The 20,073-nt window shown below is 39.3% G+C and overlaps 1 protein-coding gene across 1 annotated transcript in view; it reads right to left on the reverse strand.

Annotated features, from left to right (window-relative positions):
- Nucleotides 1-20,073, reverse strand: part of LOC311268487 (sphingosine kinase 1-like) — a 40,520-nt gene that overhangs the window by 18,986 nt on the left and 1,461 nt on the right. Inside the window, exon 2 of the mRNA XM_084372155.1 lies at nt 1,576-1,725. Within this exon, the coding sequence (XP_084228281.1) occupies nt 1,576-1,725 (150 nt within the window). The remainder of the gene's footprint in view (nt 1-1,575; nt 1,726-20,073) is intronic.

Genomic DNA, 20,073 nt, shown 5'->3' on the forward strand with positions numbered 1-20,073 from the left:
CCGATGAATATGTGAAATGATCAGAGCATCTGTCTGTCCTGACGCGGTGTGGGAGGAGTGAGTGTTTCTCATACTGTGCTGTATAATCTTTACCACCCAGTGAGCTCTATGAACAAGATTATATCAAATAAAATCATGGCAAAAGGGGATTTTGTGCAAATGTGCGTGTGTTTATCACAGACGTGTCTTTATCCATATGCGTGTCTGTCCGTGTGTACATATATTTATTACATAACAGCTCTGCATGCATATGGGTCAGAGGCAGTCAATCAGCATAATGATGGTGACAGCATAAAAACACGAAGAGGATTTAAACTAGAGGAGGGGACAGAGAGAGGAGCAGGGAAGCAAGGGGAGGTGTTAGTGTTGTTTTCGTTGTGGTGTGTGTGTGTGTGTGTGTGTGTGTGTAAGACAACTCCTTCTTTGACTTTATTTATTCATTATGGTCAGTTTCAGGGATTTTATATCTTGCTTGAGGACACTTGAGCATGTAGGTACGAATTGAATCGGCCTCGTCGGATGGATTGACAGCCTACACACTCATACGTGCATCAGATGCCAATAACGGTTTAGGTTCATTTGGTAAACACAAGAGAAACAAAAAACAAATTAGCTGAGAATTTGAAAGTTTTCATTTAAAAATGATTCTCCTTGAAAGAGTGTGAGCAGATTTAGAGCTCTTATCCACATAAAACACTGCTGTACTGCAGTGATACTCATGCTAAACCTGGCCCACGAATGGGTGTCGGATAGTCCCCCGACCAGTTTCCAAACCATAATGAAGTTAACTCACTCAGTTTTATTTGTTTGTTTATACCAATTAGTAAATGTTCAATAACGTCCCTCGGCTGCCAGATATGTCAGTTTTGAATATAGGGATACATTAGTAACAGATGTTTGATCTTTGTGTGATTTGCAAAGTGCAGTAGGATTAGACAGTGAGCTACTATTAGTTGAAGAGGTGCAAAAGTTACACAGAAATAAGAATTCTGATCCCATCAAAGTAAAAGAGCCTAAATATATTATTCATTGATTGTTAGTTGTGATTGGACGAATGCCTCGTTGGCTTTCTGCTCCCGGATTTCAAACCAGTCCAACATGGCAGCTCATTTGGAACTTAGTCTTTTATTTCACTGAAATTAGTTTTTGACAACATTTTTAATTTTTAACTTGGCAACGGTTAGTTTATTTAATTTTTCAAGAGTTTCCAGAGGCGATGAACCCCTGCTGATTTGCATAAAGTAGCCAGAATCCAACTTCATGCAAATGAGGAGCTGGTGACGCTCCACTACCAGAATGCATTGCACAGCTGCTTGCATCGTCAATGAATACAGGGTAGCAATGACGGATCATGTGGCCACATACTGAAATACATTAGTTTGTATTCTTAGTTTTTTTTCTTTGATTCTCCTTTGCCTGCCTTTTTGTTCTCTGCCTTTTGATTTTTGGATTCCTGTCTTGTTAATGAAGCTCGCCTATTGTTCTTTAGTTGAAGTGGCCCATGGGCAAAGCAAGCTGAGTGTCCCTGCTGTCCTCTGTGTCTCCGTGTGGGGCTTCCTTGTGCCTCAGACTCACCAGTGATGACCAGAGTGTGTGGGACTCCCGCCTCGTTGAGCATACGCTGGATGTGGTTGTTGTAGAGTGTGAGTGCCTGTCCTTTCCCGCTCTGCGGATTCACCAGCAGCATCATCCGGCACGGACGAGACAACTCGCACATCGACACCCCTACAGAGAGAGACAAAGACAAATGATGGTTGACTGCAGCAAAACGAGAAGGACAAACGCACGATTGACTAAAAAACTAAGATGCAATCATACTGCAAACTTTTATAAAAGGTCTTAGTCTGTCAACAGAATATGGAAAAAAGTTTATTCTGATCTTGAAACTGCTGCTGAGAGACGTTAAAATAAATAAAACACGTAAAACTGAACCCTACTTTAAAATACTTGTTATCTCTGCACAGGAGAAAAAATGTAAGTAGAAAAAGAAGTCAAGAGGCAGAAATTTAAATGTAACTATAAATAAATATGACTATAGCACTTCACAGTATCATCACATCCTACATGCTGTGTGTTTGTAAGTCACAGTTACATTCACCACACTGACTAATTACTGTGAAACCTCATAAAATCTCTTCCCCACAACCCGAAACCTTATATTCAAATCAAGTATGGGTCGTTATATAACACTGTAACCTGTTTGTTTGTTGTTGTTCTGGACTGACAGCACATTGAAACACAGACTCTGTTCAGCTTTCCAAACTTTAACCTCAAACGGATTTATTTTCAGCCCCAGTTTAAGTCGTAGGTTTTGATTAATATATTTAGACACAAATACTCTCAGCTATGAGTAATTATTTTTTCTTTGATCCTGCTGCGCTGCTGTGGAGGCCGCACTTTTTCTGTCTTCAGTCTTCTTCATTACAAAGTCAAGAAATCTTTTTTATTTCAGCAAAAGTCAGACTGTGTTCACCTGTTTCTTTTCATTCCCTTAATTCAGTTACAGAAACTAGTCTTTTCTTTTACACTGTGATAGCTTTCTACAGAAAGACAATGATAAACTCAACTTCCGTAATTGTTTCTTTAAGTGCATATAACCTGACTGACGTTGGTTGGGTCAGGAACAGAAGTAGGGCCACAGCAAGAGACATTTATCCAATGGAACAGGGAAGGAAGGACAGACTGGACCCTTATTAACATCCATCACAGTACAAGAAAAGGTAAAGGTATCTATTTCTTCTGCACCGACACAGGATGTTACCTCCTGTCATAATATGCATTAATTATTAGCAGATACTTACATGTCTTAGCACATTTCTGTATATTTGTTCTCCCACAGCTGATTATGTGGTCACTTCAATTTGTTCATAAAAACAGTAGTTTAAGTTTATTTTTGTTTTTTCTGTGTTTTATTCAGCTTATTGAGTTATATGCTGCCTAATCCTCTATATTATACTAGTCTGCAGTACATCAGGGCCACAACAAACGATTCATTTCATTACCCATTAATCTCCTGATTATTTTCTTGATAAATGATTTTAGTGATTGATTTATTTTGTTTTTTGTTCCAACAAATGTCAGAAAGTGGTAAAAAATGTTGATGAGTGTTTGAGTGTCTCAAAGTGATTGTTTTGTCCACAATCAACTTGTAATCAACTCCAAATGTGTTGTTTATTAACCATCACATGTCCTAAACAGAGAGTACTAACTCCTGTCCTCCGACAGGTGAGTCCGAGTCTCTTCATTTAAACACAACAGGCTGAAGAAGTCTTTTATACAGTCTATCCTGTTGCTAATCCAAAATCAGTGGGCTGCAAAATAACATCTGAAGCTAAGGATATTATTTGATGTGTTTCACGGTCATGACTGGTCCATGTGCTTTTATAAAAGTGCGTAACTGTATGTCTAATATGTGTGAAGGCTTCTTTAGCTGTCTGAGGATGCAAAATGAATTTCAGTGTAAACTGACAATGAAGTCGTATCATATCGTATTGTGACATTTTGTATCATATCATATTGTTCAATCCAAAGCTATTAAGTGAACTGTGAGAGAAGTAAAGAACCCAGAAAATATTCACATAAGAAGCTGGCATTAGAAATATTCTTTCTTAAAAAACACTCAAACTGATTGATTAATTATCAAAATAGGAAGAAAGAATCTGACATGCAACAAATTCCCTTCAGTAAATCTTATGTACTGTTGCAAAAACCCAGCTGCAGTTCTATTTAATCTAATATCTACAGAACTCCATTTTGAAATCCCTTAAGAAAAGTAACACTGTGCATAAATATGACAGGAGATTTGTGGATATGAGCAAAAACAAAGGTCAGTGGTCAGTTACACACCAGCCAACACACACACTCAAAACTAATCCCACACTGCTTGCATCTGAAGATGGACGAGCACAGAAGCAGCAGCCTCTGGTACATTTTTAACTGCAGGCTTGAAGTGTTCCAAATATCTCTGGGATCAAACAGATTTCAGAGGGTTTACACAGGGTTACACAGATCTTACATTAGACTGATCCCAAATCTTTTTAAAACACTCTCACGATTAGGATCCTCAGAGGCACAGCAGGGAGCTAAAGAAGGCAGGAAGGAGGTTTTGGTTTTCCATCCCACTGCATCTGAGGAGGATTAATCAAGTACTGCAGAAGATTGTGCTTTGCCAAAATATGAATTATTATTCGATATCTGAGAGGAGACGGGGAAATGAGAGTGGAAATATAGATATGATGGAAGTCAGCGTATGATGTAAAAGCTGTGCACATGATAAGCTTGTAGTTGTGAACTGGAGGAGATGAGGAAGATAAAGGGATCTCACATACAAAGTAAGTATGTCTTTACCTCCTTACAAATTCAGAACAAATTACATTCCGATCTTCTCTTTTCCCTCCCTCTGCCTTCAAATATGCTTTTGTAACGTCTCAGCGGGGAAATCAGTCAAATAAAAGGAGATAGAAGTGTAACACTTAGCCATCGGGCACATCTCACACACTGCAGCTGTGGGATGATTTTACAGGTAGGTACACAAAGAAAGCAAACACAAAACAAACCAGTTCAGTGAAGCAGCCTGACAGGCAAAAAGCCTGCCGTGAGATTCCTCTTGGAGCGAGATCTCACTTTGCATCGCAGTCTGCTGGATCTTTTTTAAAGATCAAAACATGGAGAGCGTGGAGGGAGGCGAAGCATCCAAACAAGTCTGACAGCTGATAAATGAGTAAAGGATGGGTGGGAAGAACTGAAGTGAGGAGGATTTGGGGACAGGCACAACTAGCTAGAACAACATAAAGGTATGTGGCAGGGCTGATTTTAGTGGATACGGCACTTCAAGTGGAGTCAAAGTGATTAGTACAGGAATGCGGTTAAACAGGTCAGAAAAATGTTCACACGTTTTTTGCTCATCTGAGTCAACGGCGTTTAACCTGAATCATTAGTCATCCAGACTTTTTGTCTTCTGATAATCCTGCATGTAACTGAAAGGTCACCTCAGTTTGTTACACCTACACAGTAAATGCTGCATTCATGAAGGTTGTACTGTTCAGTTTTTATTAAAACTCTGAGAGGCAATAAGATTCATGATGAGCGCAATTTTTGCATCACAATTATAATCATGATAATGTGACATTTGTTAGGGTGTGTACTGAAAAAAACATGTTTCCTCATATCTGGAGAACAAGATTTGTAGAACGGGGCATCTACTGTATGTAGCACTACAGTACTTCATCTTTTTATAACACACATTTTATCTTAGTAAAAAAAACTGCAGCTTCTTTCGTTTCGGATATTGGATTTTGGCATATTTCGATAATATTTTGATTAAAAGTGCGGCCCACATTCAGTTTTACTGTCTGATCATTTTGGATGTAGTCGTTTGTGGTAGGGATGGGAGGATATAAGATTTTACCATGATATTAAGATTTGCTTGTGGTGAATTTCCATTATCGGGATAATTGTGAATATCCTCACATGAGTGACTTGACAAAGCTGACATACAGTCCTACATACAGTCATTTCCTGATTTATTTTGAATGACCCAAGGGGAAGTCATTTCCAGGCATTTCAAAATCTAAGCCAATTTGTCTGACGGCTCAGCTCTCCCATCTCCTTCCCCACACAAAAAGTTCAATTGTTCAACATTAGTGATAAAGGGAGTAAATTAATAGTATTTTTATTTATTTTTTTATTCAATGCATCTAGTAAGAAGACTTCCTGGTGTTAAAGGTCAGTAAAATAGTTTGTTTCCAGAAATAATAACAGTTTTAACTACATTAAAATACAGCAAGGGGAGTAATCAGATAAATGTGCATGTATCCTTTTTTTTAACTGCAAACCAAAGAATCACATTCAGTGAAAGGCGCAGCCACGTTGTCTGCAGGATGAACATGTCTACGGAGTCATCTCAAAATCATAACGACTGAACTCCTGAGGGAAAGCCACACAAGTGACCCTCATGAATCAGTTGGCATGACAGCTGGCACTAAAGGCCCTGACCTTGCTGTCTGTTTGCCCTGACACCCACACGGACCATGTTGGCTAAATCCAATCCCGTGCCACTTCCTGTGTGCCACCCCTCCCCTTCTCAAAACATTCCACAGGGCACTATCTATCTACTTGTCTCTGTCCCTCCACGCTCTGGGTTTTCCTCCTCTATCATTTGCGTGGCTGCAGCGACCTGCATCCTGGCACAGAGCCAAAGTATGACATACAGTACATAGATCTAATTGGTCAGACCAAAATGTCCAAAAAATATACTTTACAACCCTTGTCCATCATGCTGGACCTTCTTTTTCAAATGGAAATGTCAGGTACTATTCTTCATTCAGGACTGGTGGTTTATGACAGCAGATAAGGTGTATGATTTGTTTTTAAAGGGAGGGTGTAGTCCTGATTGTCAAGTGATGATATACGTTGCCTCTAATGAACATACGGTCACAAAAGTCTGTTTCTAGTTAGTAACACTGTCAGTTCAAGACAAAATTATGACAATATTGACAGACCTAATACAAGAATAATTACCCAGACTAAACAACCTCAGATAAATTACTGTCTGAGATGAAGTGATACAGCGGATGACACCACCGAAGCAACCACACTGATTCATCATCCTCACACACCAACAGCCAAGATGAAAAAGATGAAAAACAACAAAGCTCTGCTCTTCATCTCCACCTCATTCACTCGCTCTGTGATTACAGATGTCTCATCTGCGTACTTCAAACCAACAGCATGAGAACCGTCCCAGACCTTAATGGAATAATCACTACTGAGGTATTCAACATAGGAAATGACTAAATGAAAGGGAAAATCCCAGGAGCCGGAAAAAACACATTTTCCGGCGAGGTTCCCTGTAATAGCTAGTGCATGTAGAGTTTTTTTGCATCTCATCATGTAAACAATTTAAAATATCCACAGCCTTACATGGTCACTGTCTCTATCAGATGCATCATCACTTCTTGTCAAGTCACGCTGACTCACTGTGATGACCTGTGTATACAGCAGTCAGTCATACTGGTATCCCACTCAACTTCCTTCAAATCTGATCCCCGTCAGCAGTGAAGCATGACGAAGCATCGACCGTCTGTGATTAAGGCATGAAGCAGCAATCTTGATAAAATAGAGCCAAGCATTCATCACGCTCAGCTGAGCCAGCATCACATCACAGCACTCAACCGGCAGAAATTTGCAACTCAGAAGGGGCCTCTCTGTCCAGATTTGGTGTCATTGGGGATTTGAAGGGAGAGGAGAGACATCAGCACACATTGTGTTTTGTGTTTGGAAGTGCAATTCATTTCACAACTTATCTGATAATTTACCTACAATATATCTCAATCAATGGAATGAACGACAGAAGAGTCACTGGCAGCCTGGCTGCAAAGCAACTATCACACCTAAATTAAATCCAATATTAGCGCTAATACAATTAATCCAACTCATTTAAAAGGGAGTTTTACATTGTCTGTTTCTGATTTCACTTGTTAAAAGGGACCCTCTGGAGTTTTGGAGCACCAGTAGTAGAGATCAGGATCGATATGTTTGTGAGAGGGTTCCTCTTTTGTTTATTCTCATGCATGAGGATATGGCTGATGCAATACGTATTCCTGCCAGCGGTTTCACAAAGGTTAGCAATGACTGATCAAACACCCCAAGCAATGGATTATTATATGACAGGGGTTACCATTCCCCTTGTTTACTTTCCTTTCCCTTCTAAATGTTGAACTGGTTTTCATTGAGAAACGATGGTGGTGGTTAAATAAGCTGTATTGATAAGGTGTCGTTGTGATGTCCCGATGTCTAAAACGCCGTCTCTGAGGTACACTTGTAGCAGTCTCTGTAACTCAATCGGACTCAGGTGCAAAAGTCACAGCAGCTGTGAGAGATCAGTGTGCAGCTGAGACCCTGCGTGGAGACACAAGTTGTGACATGTCACGGGGCGCCATTGCAGCTAAACACATCTACTACTTCTGAACTCTGCGGAAGACCACTTTGTTTTATGTCGAGGACTCAACCACAAACTACCAAAAAACTGAACCAGAAGACCTCTACAGGGTACTGCCGCTCACCAAATAGATATCTGCTGTAATCACGGTTGTACAATGATGTCAAGTGTATAATTACAGCTCATAAACGATACAAGATACAAAAACTATTAATTAAAACAGCTACAAACAGAAGCTGAATAAAACCAAAATTCACAAAGTGGTATCAAACATTTAGGGTCTTAAGAGATCCAGGCAGTTGGACTTAGAAACTAAAAGCAGATCTTTAAAGTCCATTACGAACTTGAGAAACTTGCAGTGAAGGTGGTAATCAAACTGAGTTTGATAAGGCCCGGAGGACCAATCTAGCATAGGTGTTATATACAATGGCAACTTCCCTTTAAGGGCCTTTATAAATGCCCCTCACATCTCACAGAGAGAGAGGACCACCAAACTTTTTCCTAACGTGTGCAATGATGCGTGCTATAAGCATCACTATTAATAAACCTAAGAGCAGAATGAAAAACAGCCTCTGGGGGTTTAAGGGTAGAGGCAGAGGCATGCCTATAAATCACATCACTATAATCCATAACAGAGAGAAAAACAGCTTGACAATCATTTTCCTACAAAGTAGCAATTTGTGACAAAACTGTCTGTGTGATATTTGAACATGACTTTGTCATCTTTCCGAAGACCAAGGTATTTCTATTTTGTAACTGTCTATATTACATAATCTTTACAACATGAATGCAAAAACTGCAGGACAAACATTTTCTTCTTATGTGGAAGTAAATATATTCAGCTCATTTGTTAGGACCCAAAGAGTAACAGAAAATGTAAACAGAAGCTTGTTAACACAGGGCACCTCTAACAAACCGCTTCCAAAAGCAAACGTATCTAATCTAGATTATATATATGGTGTGACTAAAAGGCTTGCACAATCTTGGAAAATTGTGTGAACACTCCCAAGTCAGAATAATGGGAGGAGTTGCTGTTCCTCCCATTCTTTCGGCATTGCTTGAAAGCAGCATTAAAAAGTGTTCTGCTTCAATTAGCATAAATGTCATCCAATAATAGTGAACATGACAGCTTAGCAGCACACTGCTCCCAAGTGTTTGATTAAGTTTCCCTGTCTGCTCTGTTTCCTTTGTGTGCTATTCACAGATCTCAGGGTCTCATATCAACACAGAAACTGTACCGTTTACAGTACTAATGCCTTTTGTAATGGGGGAACCGGTGAAACTAACTAGGTTACTTATTGGGTGCCATGCCATTGATCCGATGGCCCATTACTCTGAGACCCAAATAGTCTGGAAAATGTCCTGTTTGACTGAAAGCCTATTTGTCTGACAGCCTGTTATCCCAAAAAAAACTGCAGTCCGCTGCTCCAAATGCCCGTTGTTCTGAAAATAAACACCCTCCCTGGAGTTCATCTTCCCTGAATATCTTGGTATATTTAGATGTGCAGGAAAGGACAAAGTCAGGTGAACCTTCATCATCATGTTAACAACAGAAAGGGGACCCCCGTCATCATGTCAGCAAGAATAAAAATGTGAAACAGTCGCAGTGTCTTGTGGTTTCATATGTTCAAACTGTTAACTGGTATCAATTGTAACTTTGTTATAAATGGATATTAAAGCATGTATTTTTTATCATTCCCATACAAAAGCAGGACTACGTGGTGACAGACCCTTATCCATTACCATTTACTGTACACTGACAGGTTTGTGTCCTGCTGAAGACTGCTGGTACATGTCTGTTTCCTGCTCTGTGGTGATGTCGGCTCTAAGCCTTGACAAACACCCATTAGGAGGGAATCCAGTTTCCACATTAAAGGAATTAATGGATTAACATTTATTTGACCTGGTATTTATACCCTGCCTTATCCCTGTAATATGACAGATATGTCCAATTGCAATCTGCTAAATGTTAGCTTTGTCCCAGCCAGACCAGCTGAGGGCAAAAGCCAGATACTCTCTCTTATGCAGTACTCTGTATCTCATATAGTTTAATGCATGTAGAAGAACTACATGATGACAAAAGCAATAGATCTTAGCTGCCGATCAGCTGAGAAACAAGTTCCAAGTGCAATTAAAACGTGCAAACTATAATCAGTCTTTTAAAATGTTGCAGGCAACTGTCGAAGACGATTTTATGGACCTTTTAACTCTGAGCATCTGAATCCAGCTTGCTCCGCTGTGGAGTATTTTTCAGTAAACATCCTTTTTGCAGATATGAGTTTGTCATCGGATAGCAGTGTTGCAGTCAACTACATACCAACCGTAACCTCATACTGGCAATTTAGAGATACAGCACAATGTCTGGATACATCCATCATGATTAGAGGTTCAGCTCTTATACTCAAATGTCACATCATTCATGGAAACATGCTTTATTTGGAGCTTCAAGGTTTGGATCCGGACCTGACAGCAAGTCATTGTGGATTCACATATTTTCTCGTGTTTGAGCATTGCTATTGTGATTATACGTATACGAGTATCAACACAGGTACAGTGTGTAGTTTCCATTCTGTTATATGGCACATTGTTTATTTATGCCGCTTGTCTACTCAGAGACTGTTAAGAGTACAAAAAAAGAGATAAAAAGTCTTGAAGAAAGTCAGAACGAGTGAGATCTGGGATCTTTTATTTTACTTTTTGTTTTTAAATGTTATTACATATATGAACTTTAATTTATGTCATTGCAATTTGATGTTTTTTACCAGGCAAATAAAAAGACTATGGCACTGTTATATGGTTGAATGTAATTATGGTAAGTACATTTCCTCGAGGACCATACTTAAGTACAATTTTGAGGCACTTAATTGTGGTACTTGAATAATATCACAATATTGAGGTTCGCAAATTAAGAATTTTAATTAGTCATCCTTAGTACCGTTTAATTTTTTATGTTCAGTCACAAATAACTGAGGATTTGGTTTGATTTTCTGTGTGTTTCCCATCTGATCATGAAGAACTGTGACCACGTTTTACTGCTATATTTTACAAACTTAACACAGCAGAATATCCCATACATCAGAAAACATTCAAACATGTATTAAATTAATCATTCCTGTATTCTAGTGTTTGGTGGTGGGACTACCTTTTATGTTTACAGCTGAATCACAGGCTGCAACTTTAGTGAAACCTTATCTCACCTCACTGGACCCTACTGCAGTAACATTAAGGAGCAGTGAGGTGACAATAACTCTTGTCCATAACACTGTCTGTGAATCAAAGAGAGGAAGCAGCTCGAGCACACAGCAGATTTCTGCTGAGCCAGAACCACAAAGGGTGTGGAAGGAGGAGGAGGAGGTGGCAGTGGTTAGCTCGCTGTATATCTATATTAGGAAGGGAGAGTTTATGACATTGAGGTTTTCATTAAAGTCATCCTGCACTGTCTGTCAACCACTTGCCTATAGTGTATCCCGCATATTATTATAATAAAGAGATGCTTATGTTGTAGATCGGTACAGCAGAGAGAGGATATGACCACCGTGTGTCTCTCTGTGGAAGGATGTGCATCCAATGTGTGTATTTTAGGCTGCAGACTCGAATCAGGGCGGTGAGGTTAGGCTGCTGCATGAAAACAAACTTTCCGAAAGTCGCTCGGTTATATTGCCACTAATTTAATGTTTAGTCGTTTAGCGTTTACTTTGAATGGGAGCTGAAGCTTAAATTTTAATTAACATCAGCTACGTTCGACTGGATGTTCAATGCCTTAGTCCTTTGTTAGTTTGTTTGAAATGAAACAATAAGACACAAGAGCAAAACATGAGATTACAGCAAACTGTAATAAAAAATAAATAAATTAAAAAAAACGGCTAAATGCATATATAGTAAAATGTGCTGTTTGCGAGCGTATGGAGGAAATGGACTTCCCACCATAAAAATACCCACAACCACATGTTCTTTTACCAGGCGGAGACAGACTTTCTCTGAGGTGAACCAGCTGCTCTGTAGGCTCAATGGTCAATTAGTGGTCGTTGTTGTTGTCGGCGTATCACAGAATGACTTCCGAGAATAGTAAACTGGGTGAGCACCGAATGCCTTTTAAGCTTGGTGGTAAAATGTACAGTCTTCCACCAGACTGTGATGTAGATACTCTACAACAACAACAGAGGCACCGTTTGATGGGAATCTATGCTGGAGTGTATTTTACAAAATCCCACTGGTGTACAGAACTCCATCATTTAGATCTGCTCATGGTGAAGGAGAGCGGGTAGGACACTGTCATTACAGACACAGAGCTGCTGTGAGCCCCCGGAGCTGAAGAAAGCTCCAGAGAGGCTGAATCAGAGGTCTGGACAGCACGTCAAGCTCTACTGCAGCGTATATCCGATGAGGAGGAATCCTCAAGGAGAGGAACGCTGCGGCCACTGCCCACTACAGTTACAGCAGAATGAGGAAGTTTCCCCATTCTTGTCTGTTACAGTGATTAATCATGAGGGTGTGATCCTTGATGGGATCAGTTGGGTATTTTATCAGTTTCACACATTTGAGAAGAGACTTAATGCATCACTAAGCTCCTCTTTTCAGTTATGTCATTGCCATGACCAGCGACTTGTTTCTGTGGCACACTCACCAGACAACTGTGCTAATGCTTATCACCTACACACAACCGCAAAGACACACAGTCTCAAGCACTGAGGGATCCAAAAACACACATGGTGTATGTGAGCATGTTCACATGTGTACTCCGATACCTAAATAAGATTTAGATTTAGATAGATTTCAGTGTTATCAGTATATTTGTTTCAATGATTTTGAATAGACTGTATTTTACACTGGAAAAAAATATCACTTCAAAATAAGAGAGAAACAATGAATACAAGCTGTTTCTTGCTTGTAATAAGTAAAAAAGAAATCAGCAGATGGAACTAATAATAAAAATATCTAAAAACAAGTGAAAATTGTCTAAAAAGAAGAAGTCCCGAAATGTTACTTTCTAGGTAAATGTGTCTTCTATTGAGTGTAATAAGATACTTTGATTGGAAACTGGACAAATATAAGCCTGAATACATGCACTGGTTCACCTTTTTTTTTAGGTGCACCAGGACATAATTTGAATGCACCTAATACAACATTTTAATTGAATTTCTTAACGCATTATGTAAATGATTGTAAACAGCATAAAAAGTTCAAGTACATGTTTTTATTTATTTAAAATTTAGCACATGCAACAAGAAAAATACAATAACCTCAACTCTTTCAAAAAAGAAAACTTAATTAACTAAAATTCAGGTGCACCGGTGAGAAAAGAAACATGTTTGGTCGCACTTGACAGATTTTTGGGTTTACTATAATGTTAAGAAAAGAAAAAGCGGCATATACTCACATTTGAGAAGCTAGAATCATCAAATTGTTTGGATTTTTTGCTTGAAAAAACAATGAAACAATAATTTGCTCATCAACACAATTGTCGAAACATTTTTTCGACTAATCAAATCATTAATGCAGCCAGTGTAAATAAAGGACAGTGGAACAAAGTTTCAAGGCACAAAATAGTATGAAGTCGACAAGCATAATTTTAACTACTGAAACTATCAACATTATAACCCAACATGCCTCGACATACAGCAGGACACTTTATTTGGACAAGCATGCTGAGTTTGTCCCAAATATGTTCTATGGGTTGCCAAACTGACCGTAAATTCAATGGAAAGGCATTTAGAAAAATGCACTGATATTCAACTCTGGCAACTTCACACAAGGACTCTGACGTCTCCTTTCCAACTATCACCTGCACTTCAGACCATAACTCTGCCTTTTCCTTTTTGACAGCCTGAACCAAATATACAAGTTGTGTTTTCACCCTGTCTTAGTCCTAAAATATCTTAAATCACAGTGCGGTGTATGCCTGTATGTCAGGATTTAGTAAGGCTACGTTTTAATATAAAAGGCATCATGAACCTCTTCTTCTTGCTTGCATGTGTTTAATTGTGTGTAAGAGAAGCATACATATCATTATCCAAGCTACGACTCTGTCTGGGCTAGATGTAATGTATTAGTAAAAGCACTGACTGGCGCTGAGAGGCCTGGATTTTGATGCTAAAAGGAGCAACAGCGGTCCCCCTGAGATCGTCGAACAAGGTGCTTCTCATCTGACTTTCCATCACCGCCGTTTCCATGGTTTCACTTTTACTAACATTAGCAATAGTCATGATCTCTGTGATGATTAAGTTCCTCCCATCTGTATTTTTTTCACTAAGTGTCTCACCTACTGTAAACTCACCGTCTCGCTATACAGTTATGAAATCATTTTAAATCTGGACCTGAACATATAAATACATGCTCATCGTCCTGCTACTGAATTCATTAACCTGTGAGGCAGCCGAGAGTTGACTCAGCATGTCAGTGAAGCCTCACATCAGCGTGGTAATATACTGGATCTGGTGATATCCTTGTGATTTAACATATCGAAAACGTTTGAGCAAATACAAAATAAAAAAGGTCTGACCATGCTGATGGTGTTTCCGCTGGGTGTTTTGTGATCAATGTTGGGGAGGTTACTTTTATAAATGTCATATATAACTTTACTTAATTACTCCATGTAGAAAGAAATTTGTGACACGACTTGTTTCATTACCTTTGTGTTACAGCACAAACCGCCCGGGATGCGTTGTCACATAATTGCCAGTTAACAATTTAACATTAAAACCTCATGCCCACATATCAGCACAGATCGCTGTCCAGAGGAGGACACACACAAGATCTTTCTTTTATGTTCTTTTATGCCACAAAGCTGAAAGCAAAGTAAGTGAATACCAGCCCAGAAAAATGTGACAGGAACAAGGCTTAATTGCACGCCTGAGAGAATCAAGGCAGCACTGGCAGTCAGCTATATCAATCAACTATATTAATATATAAAGTCTGCCTAGTACAATGATTAAATCCTCTAAATAATATCTCGATAACATAAAATAATATGAGACTGTTCTTCCTAAAACCATTAGATGACGACAGACTTAACAGGGAAAAAAACATGTTTAAATGGCATATGAACTGCATGTAATGGACCAAACACACTTAAAATCACTAGACTTAGTCACTCACCAAACCATGGCTTTGAACTAATCCAGTTTATATGATGTGTTTATTACTTAAGACCTGACTGCCCAGTCTGGAGGGCCTCTCCACAGCTCTAGATGGCGTTGCTGTGTTGAATTACATGGATATGGTCTTTATTAGCGGGAAAACAATTCAGGATCTCCATCTCTGACCCCGACTTTAAATATTCAACAACTTAAATGTAAGAGCTGCGGTTGAAGGAAGCTGTATCCTCCTCATCAAAAGCAAAGAAGACATTCACTGCTGCTGGAGGCAGAGGTCTGTTTAGTTGCATCCTGCTCATTATGAGAAAATGTGACACTCTGTAGTCAGCAGTGTCCCGAGGGCTATTCTCCTCTACTGCACTTTAAACTTCAGCCATGTGAGCAACTATGTAACACAAGCATCGACATAACTGTTTTGATTAGTAACTGTAATGTGATTACTGAATTTAGGAGCACACTTTAAATTAGTGATACAGACAAATGTAAAGTCATTACAGTTGTAACTAGTGTTGGGCTGAAAGGCGATGCCATCATCCATCAGTGATGACTTATAGTCACAGACTACTGAACCATCGTAATATTGTGATTCAAAGGCCCCCACCAGAGAGCACAAACAGTGGTGTGTCCCCTCAGAGTTGCCGTAAGGCAGTAGTTGTTGGTGTTTGTTATATGGGAGAGAAAATAAAAGGAATTTTGTTGCTGCTCAATGCACTACACACTACACAAAGCTACAGTAAGTTGCAGACATGTGGCACATTGACCAGGCCTGGGGATGTAGGTCGCTGGTGACCAGGAAACACAGGTGACAACAGCGGTGAGCTAAACACCTTACAGCAACCCTGAAGAGACACACTACCTCAAGTAATTTAGTAACACTCCTTCAGCGTCGACATCCTCCAACCTTAGTTGTGATGCATAACCACCAAGACTATTTGTGAATGATCAGATATTCTAAGTTACACTAACAGATTAATTCAAATTAGTTGCAAATGCGCTGTGATTCATTGCCCATGGTCAGAGGCAACCAAGCGCCAAAACCAGATGACAAGCCTGAGTGATTGATTGGATCAATACTAGCAATCTCCCTGACCACTGCCATCACCTGACTCATGATAATGATAATGCTATCCACACAGCTGAAATAAATCCATTTATTGACAACCCATGGGATCAATACTATTTCGGAAATACTTGGCAATGCATCTGAAGTGTCAGTTGTAATTGTCAGAGCAGGGATTCAATTTAAGACAAAGAACTAGCGCCAACAGACTGATGCATGAGTCACCTCATGTCACCTCACAACTTCTGTCATAAATTGCACTTCACTCGACAGCTACCTCACCACAGCACGCAGTTTATTCTGCACTTCCTCCTACCAGAGAGCAGATAACTAGTCTGTAATCCTGTGGACCCAAAATTACAAGTAAATAATATTCATCTTGATTAATCAGCCAGCTCAGAACACAAATTGAGACTATTTTTAATCTTAAAAATTTGCAACGGTAGAAAATTGCTTGCTTTGCACCGACATTATCAGCCTGTTTTCTGTGACAGCTCTCTCTGCCTCTCACTGCCTTCAGCACCAAAAAGTGTACTGCAAAATAACGGGCCAATGGTGGCCCAGCTGTGCCCCAAGGTTAACTGACATCTTGTCGTGTCACTCTTTGAATAGATGGATCATTATCATGCAAACTAGTATTGATGCCGTGAACATGTGGAGAGTCTTTTTCTATTAAAAGCAGAGAAGGAAAACCGGGCAACCTGAGCATGTGCAAACATACCAGACACCTGTTTGTATGTGAGCATTATGGAAGATGACCAAATACCGAGGGAAAAATGAAAAGAAGAAATCTTTATCAAATCAGACGTCTAAATCCAAGACTGCTGTACTTCTCTCTTAGGCAGAGTTTAGAACCAGATGTGGACTTAAATTTCATCTTCAGCAGGCCTCTACCTGTCAGAGGTACATGGATCTGGAGAAAATAGATGCTTTCTGTATAATTCTGTGAGCACAGCCGAAGTCAAGCCAATGACACATGCACAAGTATTGATGAAGAGGTCAGACAGCCAGCACTGACCTCATTTAGACTAATGGTTTGGATGCAGAGCTCCTGAACATGATTTAGTATGGATCACAAGGCTTCTGGCACAATGACTACCTTACTGACTGAAGACAGCTTTTTAGATGGGAATCTGATCTATAGACACATTCCAGACATAGCGAAGAGCCTGCACCCTGAATCAGGCTTGAAATGAATGCCGCTGACCACGAAAGTGCTCAGACACTTCGGCAGGTGGCCCAAGAGTAGAATTATGAAGCCCATATTTATGCTCAGCAATTTCGTTTCTGTTTGACTCTGCAAAGTAAACATGAAAAGCCTCGGCCAATGACTTCTGAACTGACAACTCTCCAGGGAGGAAAACAATAACCTTAAATTATGACCAACACAGGGTTTCAGTACCTACAAAAAAATATTTCCATTATCAATCAATCTGCCGATAACTCTGCTCCATATATTAAATACTAGTGACAAATTCCCAGCACAAGTTCCCAGAGCTCAAGGTGTCAAGTTCAATCTGTTCAAAAGTTTTAGTTCTAGTTTACACCCTGTTAGGATTAAATTGAATTCTTACAAGTAGGACAATGGCTCCAGATACAATAGGTGTTTCAGAGCACAGAACCAGGATTAAATGCCTGGATAAACGAGTTGGAGGCTGAGATGCATTACATGACTACAGAGCAGGTGAAGCCATGGAGACATTTGTGTTTGGTTCTGTGTCCCAGGGCAGATAACTTGTTAGACCACAGTCTCAGATTAAGTCCCAGGCAGTGGAATCACAATATGTGTCAAAGCAAACAATACTGTCTTGAGTTGCTGAAAGTCTACTCTTTCCTCTACTGACAATGACAGGCAGTATAGAATTGCAGCATATTTTGTCTCGTTAAAAATACATTTTGTGCAGATGGGGAATTGCTATCTAGGTCACAGAGTGCCAGTGATATCATGGCTGTCTAGAGGAAAAAGTTTGTGTGAGGCAATAAATCGCATTTTGTTTTTGTCTTAATGTAGTCAGGACAGCTTGGTGAGGAGGACACATAATGAGCTAATGAGATCTTTAGAAAACTCCAATTATTGAACATTTTCCTCTGGAGTAATAGCACCTCTTGGCATTACATGAACTCAATAGCAGTAATGGTGCTGCATGTTTCTCAGGTGTCTTTTATGTTGAAATCGATTGTTTGCAGACTGGAGATAATGAAATGAGACTCTCCGCACCACACCAGCACTATTGTTTTATGCATAAAAGGAGTAGGTCAAAGGTAATGATTTCCTGTGACAGATAAGAGATAAGAACCCACTTCTGTAAATAATGCATATCTAGACAGGTGTGAACTCAGTAGCAGTAATATTGCCTAATGTTTCAGCCGTCTTTTATGTTAAAATAATTTGTGTGTAGACTGGAGTTATTGGACTGTGACTCTATAGCGGACCAGACCTGTTTTTTTAATTAATTAAAGGAATAAGTTAAACAGTTAAACAGCCTTCGGCAAAGGCAGAGCTAACTAAATACTGTCGCTGTACCGCAAAATCAACTGCATGAAAATATGATATGAGTTTAAACCACAAGAGAGGTTTTCTGGTAATGCCAATGGCAATCCAGTGGAAACTTCTACCTTCAGTTTTAGTAGACAGTCCACAGAAACATGCGATATTCAATAAATATTATTTGTCATGCAATATCACCCATATTCTTCTAAGCATATTATGATCACATTTACAGACTTGTACATATAGTATAGTGTAGTATCAAGCACACGTGATCAGTTATTTAATCATAATGGAGAAGCCACAGGGTTTATCCTCACTACACATCATGGAGAATATTTCCTTAAAGTGACTAATGCAAGAGCAGAGTTACAACAATTAATTTATGGGGCGATTGTCAGATAATCCTGTCTGTCCTAACAAGTGATGATTGTTTAATTATTTAAGGTGTTTTTTTTTAAGCAAAAAGCCAAGGATTTTCCAGTACCAGCTTCTTATCTGTGAGGATGCGCTGCTTTCATTCTTTCAAAATTAAATGGTAAAGTGACAGCTGATGGATTTTGGATTGTTTTCTTGACTAGATATACATTTGATTAATCTAGAATAATGATGAGCAGATTAATCAATAATGAAAAGACTCAGTCGTTGCAACAGATGATCTTATCAGACTTGCAGTATTAGCAGTATCGTCAGACCAAACACCCCTTCAGTTCAGGAGTGGTACATTTTACTCAAGTTCTGTTCTTCCGTACAATTTTGAGGTACTACCTGAGTATTTCCATTTTCTGCTACTCTATACTTCCTCTCCACTGCATTTATTTGATACATTTAGTTCCCAGTTACTTTGCAGATTCTGATTATTCACTGTTTATAGGCTAGCAATTGTTTTACAGTCAATCTGATATTGTGAGAGAGAAACACAGAGATCATTGTGAGAGAAGATGTTGCGTTAGAGCCAAAGTAGCACATTTTTAAATTACTTCATCTAATCGGCAATCTGACAGAAAAATCAGATAGAGATAACTGGAAAATGCTGCCCCGATAATTGGTCTACCCCTAGTTTCTAACCAGGCAAAGAGAGAAGCTACCCCAAGGACCCAGACCCCATAGTGGGTCTGTAGGCTCCAAGTTCAATTAGTAAATGAAAATGTGTTGGTTATAGGCTATGAACCACTAAAGCACACTAAAAACTGGAACAACACCTGCATAAGATAAAGGTCCAATGTTGTAAAAGAGCTCTTAGTTAAGATTAAGTCTAGTCTTTAATATTTCAGTGTATTGTATGCATTTATGGTACATTTTATTATAATTAAGTCACCACAGAATTATTTCTAATTAATACAGTACAGCTCACATCCACAGCTAATTTCCCCCAGCTCCCCTTGAGTTAATGGCCTGAACTGATGTTGCTCAGCCTACTTTTTCATATTTTCACTTCACGGACATGTTTGCAGATGCATCATCGGGTGACCATGGCTACATATTTCAGCTG

Source organism: Pagrus pagrus (genome assembly GCF_965226575.1).
Source record: "Pagrus pagrus genome assembly, chromosome: 2".
Classification (NCBI taxonomy): domain Eukaryota; kingdom Metazoa; phylum Chordata; class Actinopteri; order Spariformes; family Sparidae; genus Pagrus; species Pagrus pagrus.